Source organism: Salvelinus fontinalis, chromosome 23, assembly GCF_029448725.1.
Source record: "Salvelinus fontinalis isolate EN_2023a chromosome 23, ASM2944872v1, whole genome shotgun sequence".
In the NCBI taxonomy this organism is placed as follows: Eukaryota; Metazoa; Chordata; class Actinopteri; order Salmoniformes; family Salmonidae; genus Salvelinus; species Salvelinus fontinalis.
In genome coordinates, this window is record NC_074687.1 from 33,233,268 (window position 1) to 33,252,137 (window position 18,870).

An 18,870-nucleotide genomic window follows, 5' to 3' on the forward strand; every position below is an offset into this window, starting at 1 on the left:
GATAACGGTACATTTTTAAACGGCATTATGCAAGTCAGTTTTAAAAGTTTTCAATCAGACCATATATCTACTGAGTGAACTACTGTATCCTCTCCTTTTAGAAACAGCGCCACTCACTGGTCATGTTGATGGCACCTGTCTGGACTTCATGATATCATAGTATTTCCTGCCATGGATATCCATTGATTGACAGGGATGAGACCAGACTGTACCTGTGCACTTCTTTAAAACATACTTGATACTTAAAGAGAGCCTCTTAGACTCCATGCAAACAATGACATCTGTCTAACTCAGGCTGTTGGAACGTGCAAGGTTGATTACATACGAGCAGAAATGCTATGGTTTTAGGCTTCTTACATTGATGCTACTTTCTAAATAATTTAAAGAATCAGTCTCATTTCTGGAATGTAGAACTTGGAATACAGGTATGTGTGTGAATTAAGACAGAAGGGGTTGCGAAAATCCATATGTACCAAGAATATATTATCAAAACATTGCATTGACCTCACTTTTGCAGTGTGGAAAAGCAACGTCAGATGAAGCAATTTTTTCATGCTTTCAGACAAGTTTTAATAATTTTTAATAAATCTTATAAACATATTCAAAGCACTGTCAAATGACAATATCAGAAAAAAAACAAAGCACAATGCACAGAGCAACTGAAAACAAGTGTTTGAAACAGATGTAAAATCAACTTAATGGAGTGAGAGTTGAAAGAAATGTAAGCTTTCAAATTTTTCTCCTATTTTTAAACACACAAGTTGTCACGTGTCATTCTCTATATAAAAACATTTTAACTCACAAACGATTTTCCCTTTTATTTTAAAGATTTTTTAAATATACAACATTGTATTTACATGGTCGAGTATATTTACAAAAAAAATAAGCGTCACTGTAGGTTTGAGTTTTTGTTCCCTACAGGTGTCTAAAAACAAATAAAATGATAAATAAAAAGTAAACACCATTTTATGTTTCTGACATATTCAGTAGCAGGCATGGCTACCCAGTCATCTGCAAAGTGCTGTCCATTCTCAAGAAGCAAGAACCGTTTTTTTCACAAAAATACAACACGGCCACCCTCCCATACCTACCCCACCCTGCTTCCCTCCCCTCCCCTCCTGCCTCCAAACAGCACCCCACAGTACCCTGATACGCTATCATAACACTTTGAACAAAGCTCAATTCTGGACATTTGTGAAAATAAAAATGTGATGATCTAGGAACCCAAGTCTTGTATGTGGCATTTTGTAGTCTTGCTCCTATGATCCGTCATCATAATCCTCTAAAGGCATAACAGAGTGAGCGGAATCCATGTATGATTTCATAAAATAAAATAATCAAAATGACAGTTTTGTGGATTCCACACATTGGGTTGATGATCGACCATAGGGGACTGTGTGTAAGCCAGGTGAAAGGGAGCAATTTACTTCATGGGCTTCTCACAGCGTGGTCATAATGTATTTATTTCCAATGTACGTGCTATAGATGCATCACACAGTCACCTAAGGTCAAGAAGATGGAACAAACTATGGCAAATAAGTTTACAAGCAGGCTTCACCCCAGACATCTAACATTGAGTTAGTAATGAGTGTCAGCCAGGTTATGGTGAAATGGCGAGGGGTTAGCAAATGGTTACACAGCATGACACCATGAGACAGAGCCACAGCAGCACCAGAGACAGTACATAATATACACACAATAAAAATTGCTGAGTCGAGGAGACACACCACATAACTACACTGACGGTCCCACACACATCCACTCTAAACATACACATGGTTGTGCAGAATAGTGCATCGGAGAAGGTGCCACTACCTGCAGTGTCAAGATGGCAGAAACCAATGAAACAAAGCAAGAAACAGCCTCTTTCATGAGAAGAGTAGCTAAAACTATAAAGAAGCTGATAACTCCAATACACGAACTGCTGAAAATGACAATACAGTTGAACCAGTTTGAAAAGGATACCTCGTGCAGCCTGATTTTTTTTTAGAAAACATGTTATAACTGTGTTGGCTACAACAAATGCCCAGCAATGTGCACCTAAAACACCCTTACGTGATTATCATTTCCAATAAAAATAACGTGCCTTAAAGCCTCTAAGTACCATTTAAATATATTTTAGAAAAGTGGGGGTTTATAATGACTATTGGTTGAATGATCCTAGTATTGTTGGCTTGAATTCTCGACAGACACAAAGACAGCGAGAAATGTAACTTAAAAAGGTTGTTTTAAGGTCAAGTCTCCCATTTGATAGCTTTATTTGCCATGGTGACTGGGGACTTTATGAAATACTGTAGCTTAGAGTAGATCCACCCCCTGCCAAACTGGACAGTTTAACATGCCAATCAACGGCTCGTTTGTTCTATGCAAAAACCAAGGCATAGTGACATGACAGCCACACGGTTAGCTAGGGTTAGACAAAGTGCTCTGATGTGTGTCTATTGTCATAATTTGACAAGAAAAGCAAAAAATAATAATAAATTAAAACCACTCACTATGAAGTAAAATTCTCACTACTTTTTACTACCTATGATTTCATTTGGGAAGCATGAAGCTAGGACTCGCACTAACGTTTGTTCAGTGGACAGGGTTTGACACAAACTAAAACACAATAAATACTATTTGAAAAAGATACGGTCTCTCTCGATCGGCCGGAGGGACATAGAAGAAAAGGCATGTCCGTCTACATAACATAAATGGATTCATTTGTCAATGATTTTCAGTTTTTTGTCGGCATAAAGTGCAACAGTGCTTTGTTCTCTCCTTGGCCCACGGCAGTACCCATGGTAGCCAGGGTGCTGGGAGTCTCACTACAAACCCAGGTCAGGTCCAAGGGATTAGAGGTCAGGGTTCAGGGCATTCGCTGGTCACGCTGGTCTCACTTGTCACACTGGTCACACTAGCACTAATGCTAATGCTAACATCTTCATCTTCCTCTTCTCCATTTTCTTCTACTCCTCTCTGGTATAGGTTGGACATCAGGGGTTTGACCATGCCTTCCTCATAGACCCTCAAGATGGCTTCACACACAAACTTGTACTGGCTCTGAGGAGGAAGAGAGGGGAAAGAAGAGAACATCAGTAACAGTAGGAGCTAATGGCAAAGCATGAGTAAACAAGCCAGAGCAGCCAGTGATTGGGATAGAGGCAGCCAGGGATGAATAAACAACCTGAAAAGCCAACTTCCCTGAGTGGGAAGCAGTGGTGTGTGCATACATACAGTGCATTTGGAAAGTATTCAGACCCCATGACTTTTTCCACTTTGTTACGTTACAGCTTTATTTTAAAATGAATCTCCACACAATATCCCATCATGACAAAGGAAAAAAAGGTTTAGAATTTTTAGCAAATGTATTAATAAAAACATTAATACCTTTTTTTTTACACGCGTATTCAGACCCTTTGCTATGAGACTTGAAATTGAGCTCAGGTACATTCTGTTTCCAATTATCATCCTTGAGATGTTTCTACAACTTGATCCAGTTCACCTGTGGTAAATTCAATTGATTGGACATTATTTGGAAAGTCACAACTGTCTATATAAGGTCCCACAGTCAATAGTGCATGTCAGAGCAAAAACCAAACCATGAAGTCAAAGGAATTGTCCGTAGAGCTCCGAGACAGGATTGTGTCGAGGCACAGATCTGGGGAAGGGTACAAAAACATTTCTGCAGCATTGAAGGTCCCCAAGAACACAGTGGCCTCCATCATTCTTTTTTATAATTGGCTCATTCATCCCCTCCTCCCTTGTAACGATTCCCCAGGTCGTTGCTGTAAATGAGAACGTGTTCTCAGTCAACTTACCTGGTAAAATAACAGATAAATAAATAAAATAAATTCTTAAATTGAAGAAGTTTGGAACCACCAAGACTCTTCCTAAAGCTGGCTACCAGGCCAAACTGAGCAATTGGGGAGAAGGGCCTTGGTCAGGGAGGTAACCAAGAACCCGATGGTCACTGACAGAGCTCTAGAGTTCCTCTGTGGAGATGGCAGAACCTTCCAGAAGGACAACAATCTCTGCAGCATTCCACCAAATCAGGCCTTCATACTAGAATGGCCAGATGGAAGCAACTCCTCAGTTAAAAAGTTACATGACAGCCCTCTTGGTGTTTGTCACAGGCACCTAAAGGACTCTTCTACAATGAGAAACAAGATTCTCTGGTCTGATGAAACCAAGATTGGACTCTTTGGCCTGAATGCCAAGTGTCACATCTGGAGGAAACCTGGCACCATCCCTACGGTGAAGCATGGTGGTGGCAGCATCATGCTGTGGGGGTGTTTTTCAGTGGCAGGGACTGGGAGACTAGTCAGGATCGAGGGAAAGAAGAACGAAGCAAAGTACAGAGATCCTTGATGAAAACCTGCTCCAGAGCACTCAGGACCTCACACTGGGGCAAAGGTTCAGCTTCCAACAGGACAACGACTATAAGCCAAGACAACGCAGGCAAGACAACGCAGGAGTGGCTTCGAGACAAGTCTTTGAATGTCCTTGAGTGGCCAAGCCAGAGCCCGGACTTGAACCCGATCAAACATCTCTGGAGAGATCTGAAAATAGCAGTAAAACGATGCTCCCCATCCAACCTGGCAGAGCTTGAGAGGATATGCAGAGAATGATGGGTGAAACTCCCAAAAATACAGGTGTGCCAAGCTTGTAGCATCATACCCAAGAAGACTCGAGGCTGTAACACCTGCCATAGGTGCTTCAACAAAGTACTGAGTAAAGGGTATGAATACTTATCTAAATGTGATATTTCAGTGTTTTTGCTTTGTCATTATGGGGTATTGTATGTAAAAAATAAAAAAAATAATACAATGGTATCCATTTTGAAATAATGGCTGTAACGTAACAAAATGCGGAAAATGTCAAGGGGTCTGAATACTTTCCGAATGCACTGTATGTGTGTACCCATGTTTGTCAGTATGTGCGTGTGAATTTGTATTAGGGAAAGAGGGTGAGTGTGTGAGAACATGTGTACTTAGATTGTGTATGACTGGAGGAAGGAAATGCACGAAAGCCCCTTTTTGATTTGATTTTACCCTAGTCTCATTAGCATGGTCTCTTACTACCCCCTCATCTTCCACCATTCCTCCCCCTCATCCTTCCCCTATCCCCCCAGACCCTGAGGGTGTGCTAGCCTCATTAGAGCTCAGCACATCCTAATGAAATTACAGCTGCATCATCATCATCATCTCTACCTCCTTTAGCCTGGGTCTCTGGGCTGAGCACGGGGCCAAATGGCACTCATGCAGTGTTCTCTAGAAAGAGATATAGTGTGCTTCCCAAATGGCCCTCTATATGCCCCGGGAATCAAACCCACAACCCCGGCGGTGCAAGCGCCATGCTGTACCAATTGAGACATACAGGAGCAAATACCTTCAAATATTATTTAGTTTTCTGAGAACTGTATTTGAATATCAAAGAAAAGTTGCTTTTTAACTACAAACTCTATAGAAAATATATTTGACTACTTCTGGTATTAACTACAAAATACAACTATTTTCTGCCCAGGACACACACACACACACACACACACACACACACACACACACACACACACACACACACACACACACACACACACACACACACACACACATCCAGTTAAAGTCAGAAGTTTACATACACCTTAACCAAATACATTTAAACTCAGTTTCACAATTCCTGACATTTAATCCTAGTTAAAATTCCATTTTAGGTCAATTAGGATCACCACTTTATTTTAAGAATGTGAAATGTCAAAATAATAGTAGAGAGAATGATTTATTTCAGCTTTTATTTCTTTCATCACATTCCCAGTGGGTCAGAAGTTTACATACACTCAATTAGTATTTGGTAGCGTTGCCTTTAAATTGTTTAACTTGGGTGAAAAGTTTTAGGTAGCCTTCCACAAGCTTCCCACAATAAGTTGGGTGAATTTTGGCCCATTCCTCCTGACAGGGCTGGTGTAACTGAGCCAGGCTTGTGGGCCTCCTTGCTCACACACGCTTTTTCAGCTCTGCCCACACATTGTCTATGGGATTGAGGTCACGGCTTTGTGATGGCCACTCCAATACCTTGGCTTTGTTGTCCTTAAGCCATTTTGCCACAACTTTGGAAGTATGCTTGGGGTCATTGTTCATATGGAAGACCCATTTGCGACCAAGCTTTAATTTCCTGACTGATGTCTTGAGATGTTGCTTCAATATATCAACATCATTTTCCTACCTCATGATGCCATCTATTTTGTGAAGTGCACCAGTCCCTCCTGCAGCAAAGCACCCCCACAACATGATGCTGCCACCCCCGTGCTTCACGGTTGGGATGGTTTTCTTTGGCTTGCAAGCATCCCCCCTTTTCCTCCAAACATAACCATGTTCATTATGGCCAAACAGTTCTATTTTTGTTTCATCAGACCAGAGGACATTTCTCCAAAAAGTACAATCTTTGTCCCCATGTACAGTTGCAAACCATAGTCTGGCTTTTTTATGGCGGTTTAGGAGTAGCGGCTTCTTCCTTGCTGAGCGGCCTTTCAGGTTATGTCAATATAGGACTCGTTTTACTGTTCCTCCAGCATCTTCACAAGGTCCTTTTCTGTTGTTCTGGGATTGATTTGCACCTTTTGTACCAAAGTACGTTCATCTCTAGGAGACAGAACGCATCTCCTTCCTGAGCGGTATGGTGTTTATACTTGCGTACTATTGTTTGTACAGATGACTGTGGTACTTTCAGGCGTTTGGAAATTGCTCCCAAGGATGAACCAGACTTGTGGATGTCTACAATAATTTTTCCTGAGGTCTTGGCTGATTTCTTTTGATTTTCCCATGATGTCAAGCGAAGAGGCACTGCGTTTGAAGGTAGACCTTGAAATACATCCACAGGTACACCTCCAATTACTCAAATGGATGTCATTTAGCCTATCAGAAGCTTCTAAAGCCATGACATTTTCTGGAATTTTCTAAGCTGTTTAAAAGGCACAGTCAATTTAGTGTATGTAAACTTCTGACCCACTGGAATTGTGATACATGGAGTTAAGTGAAATAATCTGTCTGTAAACAATTGTTGGAAAAATTACTTGTGTCATGCACAAAGTAGACGTCCTAACCGACTTGCCAAAACTATAGTTTGTTAACAAGAAATTTGTGAGGGGTTGAAAAACAAGTTATAATGACTCCAACCTAAGTGTATGTAAACTTCCTACTACACACACACACGTTATTTGAAAACAAAAACAAACATTTATTTGATGGCAGCCAAATATTTGATGAAGAACCAAAAACAGTTGAATTAGTCTAAATATACGATTAGCACATGGTTTGGAGGGCTCTCAGATAAGAATCTTAATATAGCCTATAGCCTAGAATTAAATACATGAGGGGCATGGAATCACTTCAAAACTAGAGTGGACCACTTTTACAGCTTCAAAACGACTAACAAATATATTTTCATATGAGGCATACACTTGACATCAAGTTCTTGTGTAGTAGCTTTGTGATTATTACAATAGCAACGTTGCTATATAGGACTTTGGAAATTGATTTACATAATAATGAAGTTCACGTAAATGGAATAAGGATGTCACTATTCCTTGTGTACAGTACTTACAAAAAAAACTCAGCTCATTATGCAATTCGAATGCACCTACCAAAGTATTAATTAACATACTAATAAAATGCTGCTCCAAAAGTAATTCAAGTCTTATTACATAGGCACAAGAACAGTTTAATGTTAAGGGTTACTGAGAATGCTAACAGTAACAAAATATGGATATTAAGTGTCGAATGGAAAATATCCCAAAACTGCCTTCTTGACTCAACTACAGCCAAGGGAGTTGGAAAATCATGTTTGTTTGTATTCTGACTAAACTATCCCTTTAAAAGATGCTTGTGTGTGTTTGAAACAAAAAACACTTGCCCTCAGATGGACAGAGGCTCGAAGTAGTTATTGCTAAGCATCCAACTTGCTGTTCACAATGTTTGCAAATGGATTTGAATTTCTCTGCAGTATTTTCAGGTATCATTAAATTAATTGCAGCTTTTGACCTTTTCAGCAGCATGTTGAAAGAGTCATACAGTAGTTGAGCATCACCTTTATCTTGACAATGTGATTTGTTAATTGGTGTGTCTTGATTATGTACACCTGGGGCAATGGACAATCAGGATAATGGATGTTTACAGAATGTTCACACAAATGTATTGTGTAGATAAAATATGACTGTCAGATAGATTGGAATAGTATAGGACATTACGTTTGCTATTCATTTTATTTCCATCTTCAACATGCAGTTCCAGATAAAGCCCTGTACCTGGATATACAGTGCATTCGGGAAGTATTCAAACCCCTTGAATTTCCACATTGTTACGTTACAGCCCTATTCTAAAATGTATATATTTTTTACTAATTGATTAAAAAAAAGTATGAAAAAAAAACAATTACATAAGTATTCAGACCCTTTGCTATGAGACTCTAAATTGAGCTCCGGTGCATCCTGTTTGCATTGATCATCCTTGAGATGTTTCTACAACTGGACTGGAGTCCACCTGTTGTAAATTGAATTGATTGGACACGATTTGGAAAGGCACACCTGTCTATATAAGATCCCACAGTTGACAGTGCATGTCAGAGCAAAAACCAAGCCATGAGGTCGAAGGAATTGTCCGTAGAGCTACGAGACAGGATTGTGTCGAGGCACATATCTGGAGAAGGTTACCCAAAAATGTCTGCAGCATTGAAGGTCCCCAAGAACACAGTGGCCTCCACCATTCTTAAATAGAAGAAGTTTGTTAACACCAAGACTCCTCCTAGAGTTGGCCGCCTGGCCAAACTGAGCAATCGAAGGAGAAGGGCCTTGGTCAGGGATGGTCACCCTGACAGCACTCCAGAGTTTCTCTCTGGTAATGGGAGAACCTTCCAGAAGGACAACCATCTCTGCAGCACTCCACCAATCAGGCCTTTATGGGAGAGTGGCCAGATGGAAGCCACTCATCAGTAAAAGGCACATGACAGCCCGCTTGGAGTTTGCCAAAAGGCACCTAAAGACTCTCAGACCATGAGAAACAAGATTCTCTGGTCTGATGAAACAAAGATTGAACATGGCACCATCCCTACGGTGTAACATCATGCTGTGGGGATATTTTTCAGCGTCAAGGACTGGGAGACTAATCAGGATCGAGGGAAAGATGAACGGAGCAAAGTACAGAGAGATCCTTGATGAAAATACTCAGGACCTCAGACTGGGGTGACGGTTCACCTGCCATCAGGAAAACGACCCTAAGCACACAGCCAAGATGGAGCAGGGTATATGTTATACAGTATAGCCTCTAGTCTCTGTGCTGCTGTGCCTTTTTGTTGCTACTTGGCTACCTGCTTTTTACTTTTAATAACAGTTTAATCAAACTATGTATTTAATACGTTTACTAACATCTTAGTTTTGTCTTCACTTTTTTCAATCAAATGTTCCCCCATGGACGTGGATCTGGAGGACCTCCACCAGCTGAAACTAAGTAACATTGTGCCTTCTCATTGCAGTTGCTGCTCTCATAATATACTAGACAATTATTGCCTTATGGTGAGAATAGCAGAGTTGCAGGCTTGGCTTCAGACAAAATCCGTACGCAAGGGCAATGTAAGTGTAGGAAAGGATGAAACCGCGTCTGTGCCACCAGTAAGTACAGTCATGGCCAAAAGTTTTGAGAATGACACAAAGATGAATTTTCACAAAGTTTGCTGCTTCAGTGTCTTTAGATATTTTTGTCAGATGTTACTATTGAATACTGAAATATAATTACAAGCATTTCATAAGTGTCAAAAGCTTTTATTGACAATTACATGAAGTTGATGCAAAGAGTCAATATTTGCAGTGTTGACCCTTCTTTTTCAAGACCTCTGCAATCCACCCTGGCATGCTGTCAATTAACTTCTGGGCCACATCCTGACTGATGGCAGCCCATTCTTGCATAATCAATGCTTGGAGTTTGTCATAATTTGTGGGTTTTTGTTTGTCCACCCGCCTCTTGAGAATTGACCACAAGTTCTCAATGGGATTAAGGTCTGGGGAGTTTCCTGGCCATGGACACAAAATATCAATGTTTTGTTCCCCGAGCCACTTAGTTCTCACGTTTGCCTTATGGCAAGGTGCTCCATCATGCTGGAAAAGGCATTGTTCCTGGATGGTTGGGAAAAGGTGCTCTCGGAGGATGTGTTGGTACCATTTGGTAGGATGTGTTGGTACCACTTTATTTATGGCTGTGTTCTTAGGCAAAAGTGTGAGTGAGCCCACTCCCTTGGCTGAGAAGCAACCCCACACATGAATGGTCTCAGGATGCTTTACTGTTGGCATGACACAGGACTGATGGTAGCGCTCACCTCATCTTCTCCAGACAAGCTTTTTCCCAGATGCCCCAAACTATCAGAAAGGGGATTCAGAGAAAATGACTTTACCCCAGTCCTCAGCAGTCCAATCCCTGTACCTTTTGCATAATATCAGTCTGTCCCTGATGTTTTTCCTGGAGAGAAGTGGCTTCTTTGCTGCCCTTCTTGACACCAGGCCATCCTCCAAAAGTCTTTGCCTCACTGTGCTTGCAGATGCACTGCTGCCATTCCTGAGCAAGCTCTGTACTGGTGGTGCCCCGATCCCACAGCTGAATCAACTTTAGAAGACAGTCCAGCAAGCGCCAGGACCTTCTTGGGCGCCCTGAAGCCTTCTTCACAACAATTGAACCGCTCTCCTTGAAGTTCTTGATGATCCGATAAATGGTTGATTTAGGTGCAATCTTACTGGCAGCAATATCCTTGCCTGTGAAGCCCTTTTTGTGCAAAGCAATGATGACGGCACGTGTTTCCTTGCAGGTAACCATGGTTGACAGAGGAAGAACAATGATTCCAAGCTCCACCCTCCTTTTGAAGCTTCCAGTCTGTTATTCAAACTCAATCCGCATGACAGAGTGATCTCCAGCCTTGTCCTTGTCAACACTCACACCTGTATTAACGAGAGAATCAGTTGGTCCTGATGATGTCAGCTGGTCCTTATGTGGCAGGGCTGAAATGCAGTGGAATTTTTTGGGGGGGGATTCAGTTCATTTGCATGGCAATTAATTGCAATTCATCTGATCACTCTTCATAACATTCTGGAGTATATGCAAATTGCCATCATACAAACTGAGGCAGCAGAATGTGAAAATGAATATTTGTTTTCATTCTCAAAACTTTTGGCCATGACTGTACAGTCAGTAGTGTTAAGAGTCCAAGCCTTCTCAGGTCTCTCCTCCACTCGTTACGGGGTCTGAGCCGCCGAATCCTCCCAACATTAGCTCAGAAAAATGTAAAACCCTAATAATTGGCGACTTCATTACCCGCAATATTAGACTCAAAAATAATCTTCCAGCAATCATACATTGTTTACCAGGGGGCAGGGCTGCCGATGTAGAGGCTAATCTGAATATTGCCAGAACTGGCAAGTGTAGAGGGATATTGTTATCCACGTAGGAACCAACGATATTAGGATGAAACAGTCAAAGATCACCAAGCGCAACATAGTTTCAGCGTTTAACTTAGCTAGAAAGATGTTGGCATCAAGTAATTGTCTCTGGCCCTCTCCCAGTTAGCGGGATGATGAGCTCGACAGCAAACTCGTACAACTCAAATCGCAATTTAAAAACTGTTTCCTGCCCCCCCCTCCCAAAATATATAATTTGTTGATAATTGGTCGTGCCTGGACTCACCCACAAATGGGTCCAAGCCTGGCCTGCTGAAGGATGGACTCCATTCCATTCATCTTATGTCCCAAGATGGCATTGCAGTCAGACGTCCTTTGTCCTCGTCTTGTCGTGTCCCGTGTATATATATATATTTACATCTTTCTTCGCATATCTTTTATATATTTTCTTTTCCAAAAACTCTCCTGCAACCTCACCAATTATTTAAAAAAAGTATTATTTACCTCAAATCTGAAATCCACAATAGAAGCTAGCCAGAAGCTAACCAGAAGCTAACCAGAAGCTAACCAGAAGCTAGCCAGAAGCTAACCAGTTTACTGGCTAACGTTAGTATTCAGCTAACCACGGTTTGTGGTCATCAGCTATCCTTTAGCTCGAAAAGCTATCGCAGTTTTGTACAACGCGACTCAGACCAGAACATACCGGACCTATTTTTCTCTCCATATCCCCGGATTTCAACCGAAAGCTCTGGACATTTACACCTGGATCTCGCAGCTAGCTAGCTGCTATCCGTGTGACTATTGGCTTACGTCGATCCCGGAGCAAACATCAATTATTCCAGATCTAGCCAGCTGAAGAGTTCCATCAGCCACTCCTGGGCTACAATCACCAATCCGGACCCGTTTTACTGCCGATGCGGAGCCCCACCGAGCCTTCACGACTGGACTACCGACGTTATCTGCCTGAGGGAGTTATCCAACTGGCCCCTTCGTCGCGATGTTACCTGAACCCCCATCTGCAGCCCGCTAATCGTTAGCTGTCTTATCGGCTGCTATCTGAATAGGTCTATCTATCGGACTATTTTTCTTGGGTCACTATAACTATATCTATTTTGCCAATTGGATTGATCCCCTCTACCACACGGAACCCCACTAATCTACCGTTGGAAACGCATGAGGTGGCTAAAATCAGACTTCCATCCTATGCTAGCTTGCTACCGATGGCTCAGCTAGCTAACCGCCGTTACCCCAACCAACCTCACTACTCACTGGACCCTTATGATCACTCGACTAAGCATGCCTCTCCTTAATGCCAATATGCCTTGTCCATTGCTGTTCTGGTTAGTGTTTATTGGCTTATTTCACTGTAGAGCCTCTAGCCCTGCTCATTATACCGTATCCAACCTTTCAGTTCCACCACCCACACATGCAATGACATCACCTGGTTTCAATGATGTTTCTAGCGACAATATCTCTCTCATCATCACTCAATACCTAGGTTTACCTCCACTGTACTCACATCCTACCATACCTTTGTCTGTACATTATACCTTGAAGCTATTTTATCGCCCCCAGAAACCTCCTTTTACTCTCTGTTCATGAGAGGCGACCAATTCTCATAGCTTTTATACATAGCTGCAGTGCCTAGCTCCACTCCTATTTCCCAGGCGCTCTCTTTTGATGATTTCTGTAACCGTAATAGCCTTGGTTTCATGCATGTTAACATTAGAAGCCTCCTCCCTAAGTTTGTTTTATTCACTGCTTTAGCACACACTGCCAACCCAGATGTTCTAGCCGTGTCTGAATCCTGGCTTAGGAAGACCACCAAAAATTCTGAAATCTCCATTCCTAACTACAACATTTTCAGACAAGATAGAACGGCCAAAGGGGGCGGTGTTGCAATCTACTGCAAAGACAGCCTGCAGAGTTCTGTCCTACTATCCAGGTCTGTACCCAAGCAATTTGAACTTCTACTTTTAAAAATCCACCTCTCTAAAAACAAGTCTCACCGTTGCCGCCTGCTATAGACCACCCTCTGCCCCCAGCTGTGCTCTGGACACTCTATGTGAATTGATTGCCCCCCCATCTATCTTCAGAGCTCGTGCTGCTAGGCAACCTAAACTGGAACATGCTTAACACCCCAGCCATCCTATAATCTAAGCTTGATGCCCTCAATCTCACACAAATTATCAATGAACCTACCAGGTACCACCCAAAAGCCGTAAACACGGGCACCCTCATAGATATCATCCTAACCAACTTGCCCTCTAAATACACCTCTGCTGTTTTCAACCAAGATCTCAGCGATCACTGCCTGCATCCATAATGGGTCAGCGGTCAAACGACCTCCACTCATCACTGTCAAACGCTCCCTGAAATACTTCAGCGAGCAGGCCTTTCTAATCGGGGTATCCTGGAAGGATATTGATCTCATCCCATCAGTAGAGGATGCCTGGTTATTTTTTATTTTTTTAAATGCCTTCCTCACCATCTTAAATAAGCATGCCTCATTCAAGAAATGTAGAACCAGGAACAGATATAGCCCTTGGTTCTCTCCAGACCTGACTGCCCTTAACCAACCCAAAAACATCCTATGGCTTTCTGCATTAGCATCAAACAGCCCCCGTGATATGCAACTTTTCAGGGAAGCTAGAAACCAATATACACAGGCAGTTAGAAAAGCCAAGGCTAGCTTTTTCAAGCAAATATTTGCTTCCTGCAACACAAACTCAAAAAAGTTCAGGGACACTATAAAGTCCATAAAGAATAAGAACACCTCCCAGCTGCCCACTGCACTGAGGACAGGAAACACTGTCACCACCGATAAATCCACTATAATTTAACATTTCAATAAGCATTTTTCTACGGCTGGCCATGCTTTCCACCTGGCTACCCCTACCCCGGTCAACAGCACTGCACCCCCCACAGCAACTCGCCCAAACCTTCCCCATTTCTCCTTCTCCCAAATCCAGTCAGCTGATGTTCTGAAAGAGCTGCAAAATCTGGACCCTTACAAATCAGCTGGGCTAGACAATCTGGACCCTTTCTTTCTAAAACTATCTGCCGAAATTGTTGCAACCCCTATTACTAGCCTGTTCAACCTCTCTTTCGTGTCGTCTGAGATTCCCAAAGATTGGAAAGCAGCTGCAGTCATCCCCCTCTTCAAAGGGGGGGGGCACTCTTGACCCAAACTGCTACAGACCTACAGTGGGGAGAACAAGTATTTGACACAGTGCCGATTTTGCAGGTTTTCCTACTTACAAAGCATGTAGAGGTCTGTAATTTTTATCATAGGTACACTTCAATGTGATCCAGAAAATCACATTGTATGATTTTTAAGTAATTAATTTGCATTTTATTGCATGACATAAGTATTTGATCACCTACCAACCAGTAAGAATTCCGGCTCTCACAGACCTGTTAGTTTTTCTTTAAGAAGCCCTCCTGTTCTCCACTCATTACCTGTATTAACTGCACCTGTTTGAACTTGTTACCTGTATAAAAGACACCTGTCCACACACTCAAACAGACCCCAACCTCTCCACAATGGCCAAGACCAGAGAGCTGTGTAAGGACATCAGGGATAAAATTGTAGAACTGCACAAGGCTGGGATGGGCTACAGGACAATAGGCAAGCAGCTTTGTGAGAAGGCAACAACTGTTGGCGAAATTATTAGAAAATGGAAGAAGTTCAAGATGACGGTCAATCACCCTCGGTCTGGGGCTCCATGCAAGATCTCATCTCGTGGGGCATCAATGATCATGAGGAAGTTGAGGGATCAGCCCAGAACTACACGGCAGGACCTGGTCAATGACCTGAAGAGAGCTGGGACCACAGTCTCAAAGAAAACCATTAGTAACACACTACGCCGTCATGGATTAAAATCCTGCAGCGCAAGCAAGGTCCCCCTGCTCAAGCCAGCGCATGTCCAGGCCCGTCTGAAGTTTGCCAATGACCATCTGGATGATCCAGAGGAGGAATGGGAGAAGGTCATGTGGTCTTGATGAGACAAAAATAGAGCTTTTTGGTCTAAACTCCACTCGCCGTGTTTGGAGGAAGAAGAAGGATGAGTACAACCCCAAGAACACCATCCCAACCGTGAAGCATGGAGGTGGAAACATCATTCTTTGGGGATGCTTTTCTGCAAAGGGGACAGGACGACCGCACCGTATTGAGGGGAGGATGGATGGGGCCATGTATCGCGAGATCTTGGCCAACAACCTCCTTCCCTCAGTAAGAGCATTGAATATGGGTCGTGGCTGGGTCTTCCAGCATGACAACGACCCGAAACACACAGCCAGGGCAACTAAGGAGTGGCTCCGTAAGAAGCATCTCAAGGTCCTGGAGTGGCCTAGCCAGTCTCCAGACCTGAACCCAATAGAAAATCTTTGGAGGGAGCTGAAAGTCCATATTGCCCAGCGACAGCCCTGAAACCTGAAGGATCTGGAGAAGGTCTGTATGGAGGAGTGGGCCAAAATCCCTGGTGCAGAGTGTGCAAACCTGGTCAAGAACTACAGGAAACGTATGATCTCTGTAATTGCAAACAAAGGTTTCTGTACCAAATATTAAGTTCTGCTTTTCTGATGTATCAAATACTTATGTCATGCAATAAAATGCAAATGAATTACTTAAAAATCATACAATGTGATTTTATGGATTTTTGTTTTAGATTCCGTCTCTCACAGTTGAAGTGTACCTATGATAAGAATTACAGACCTCTACATGCTTTGTAAGTAGGAAAACCTGCAAAATCGGCAGTGTATCAAATACTTGTTCTCCCCACTGTATATCCATTCTACCCTGCCTTTCTAAGGTCTTCGAAAGCCAAGTCAACAAACAGATTACCGACCATTTCGAATCCCACCATACCTTCTCCACTATGCAATCTGGTTTCAGAGCTGGTCATGGGTGCACCTCAGCCACGCTCAAGGTCCTAAACGATATCCTAACCGCCATCGATAAGAAACAATACTGTGCAGCCGTATTCATTGACCTGGCCAAGGCTTTCGACTCTGTCAATCACCACATCCTCATCGGCAGACTCGATAGCCTTGGTTTCTCAAATGATTGCCTCGCCTGGTTCACCAACTACTTCTTTGATAGAGTTCAGTGTGTCAAATCGGAGGGCCTGTTGTCCGGGCCTCTGGCAGTCTCTATGGGGGTGCCACAGGGTTCAATTCTCGAGCAGACTATTTTCTCTGTATACATCAATAATGTCGCTCTTGCTGATGGTGAGTCTCCGATCCACCTCTACGCAGACGACACCATTCTGTATACTTCTGGCCCTTCTTTGGACACTGTTAACAACCCTCCAGACGAGCTTCAATGCTATACAACTCTCCTTCCGTGGCCTCCAATTGCTCTTAAATACAAGGAAAACTAAATGCATGATTTTCAACCGATCGCTGCCTGCACCTGCCCGCCCATCCAGCATCACTACTCTGGACGGTTCTGACTTAGAATATGTAGACAACTACAAATACCTAGGTATCTGGTTAGACTGTAAACTCTCCTTACAGACTCACATCAAACATCTCCAATCCAAAGTTAAATCTAAAATCGGCTTCCTATTTCGCAACAAAGCATCCTTCACTCATGCTGCCAAACATACCCTTGTAAAACTGACCATCCTACCGATCCTCGACTTCGGCGATGTCATTTACAAAATAGCCTCCAATATCCTACTCAATAAATTGGATGCAGTCTATCACAGTGCCATCCGTTTTGTCACCAAAGCCCCATATACTATCCACCACTGCGACCTGTACGATCTCGTTGGTTGGCCCTCGCTTCATACTTGTCGCCAAACCCACTGTCTCCAGGTCATCTACAAGACCCTGCTAGGTAAAGTCCCCCCTTATCTCAGCTCGCTGGTCACCATAGCAGCACCCACCTGTAGCACGCGCTCCAGCACTGGTCACCCCCAAAACCAATTCTTCCTTTGGCCGCCTCTCCTTCCAGTTCTCTGCTGCCAATGACTGGAACGAACTGCAAAAATCTCTGAAGCTGGAGACTCTTACCTCCCTCACTAGCTTTAAGCACCAGCTGTCAGAGCAGCTCACAGATTACTGCACCTGTACATAGCCCATCTATAATTTAGCCCAAACAACTCCCTCTCCCCCTACTGTATTTATTTAGCTCCTTTGCACCCCATTATTTCTATCTTTACTTTGCACATTCTTCCACTGCAAATCTACCATTCCAGTGTTTTACTTGCTATATTGTATTTACTTTGCCACCATGGCCTTTTTTTGCCTTTACCTCCCTTATCTCACCTCAATTGCTCACATTGTATATACTTATTTTTTTCTACTGTATTATTGACTGTATGTTTGTTTTACTCCATGTGTAACTCTGTGTTGTTGTATGTGTCGAACTGCTTTGCTTTATCTTGGCCAGGTCGCAATTGTAAATGAGAACTTGTTCTCAACTTGCCTACCTGGTTAAATAAAGTGTAAATATAAAAATAAAATAAAAAATTGTAGATGGAGGGGTGCTCTCATTTTATCTATCAACATAGACAAGCTCAAACTCTTCTCTTCTTCCACAATGAGCTAGGATGCAGGCCCAGGGGCATGCTGTTAGCCTGCCTGCAAGCTTAGTGGAGTCTGCCCCTAGCACAGTCAGCTCAGTTTTCCCCATTGAGAACGTGTCTGTGCCTTGATCTAGATCAGGCAAAACTTAACATGGTGGTGTTCGCCTTAGCAATCTCACTGGAATAAAAAAACTCCATTCCGGTCATTAATCAAAGAGATGGTGATAACGCCTCACATCTCAAAATGGGACTACTTAATGTTAGATCCCTCACTTCCAAGGCAGTCAGTCAAACTAATCCCTGATCATAAACTTGATGTGATTGGCCTGACTGAAACATGGCTTAAGCCTGATCAATTTACTGCGCTAAATGAGGCCTCTCCTCCTGGTTACACTAGTGACCATCCCCGCGCATCCCACAAAGGAAAAGGTCAATTTACAAAAAGGAAAGACTGTATTTTGAGTTTCTAGTCATGAAATCTATGCAGCCTGCTCAATCACTTTTTATAGCTACTGTTTGCAGGCCTCCCGGACCTATACAGCATTCCGTGCTGCACACACAAGCTTGTTAGCTATCTAGCTTCTCTAGTCCAAAGTTAAGCCAACTTTGAAGTTCCTCCATAAAAGCCACTCCTTTGTAGGTATAATTCTGTGGTCCAAAATCAGATAATGCATGTCATCACAAGATGCCTAGCGCTCCAAGCCAAGCCTCATCCACCCTCTCTCTCTCCTTCTCCACACCCGCAAAATTTCAGTTGCATCTCGTGCCCTACACTTGTCTTTCATCACGCATGTAAACAACTCACTGAGCTATAGCTTGCCCGCTCTATAGCAAGCTGCTCTATCCGCATTGCATGATTGATGAAGTACTTTAATGTTGAGCTAAACAAAAAAATTCAGACGATTAAAAAAGAACAGAAAGGAG

At 42.8% G+C, this 18,870-nt stretch overlaps 1 protein-coding gene across 2 annotated transcripts in view; it reads right to left on the minus strand.

Moving 5' to 3' along the window:
* Positions 1 to 563: 563 nt before the first annotated feature.
* LOC129821167 (tyrosine-protein phosphatase non-receptor type 4-like) overlaps positions 564 to 18,870 on the minus strand; it is a 105,943-nt gene continuing 87,636 nt past the window's right edge. For both annotated transcript variants that reach the window (XM_055878512.1, XM_055878511.1), the window contains one exon: positions 564 to 3,045. In XM_055878512.1, the coding sequence (XP_055734487.1) occupies positions 2,845 to 3,045 (201 nt within the window). In that variant the 3' untranslated portion in view covers positions 564 to 2,844. The remainder of the gene's footprint in view (positions 3,046 to 18,870) is intronic.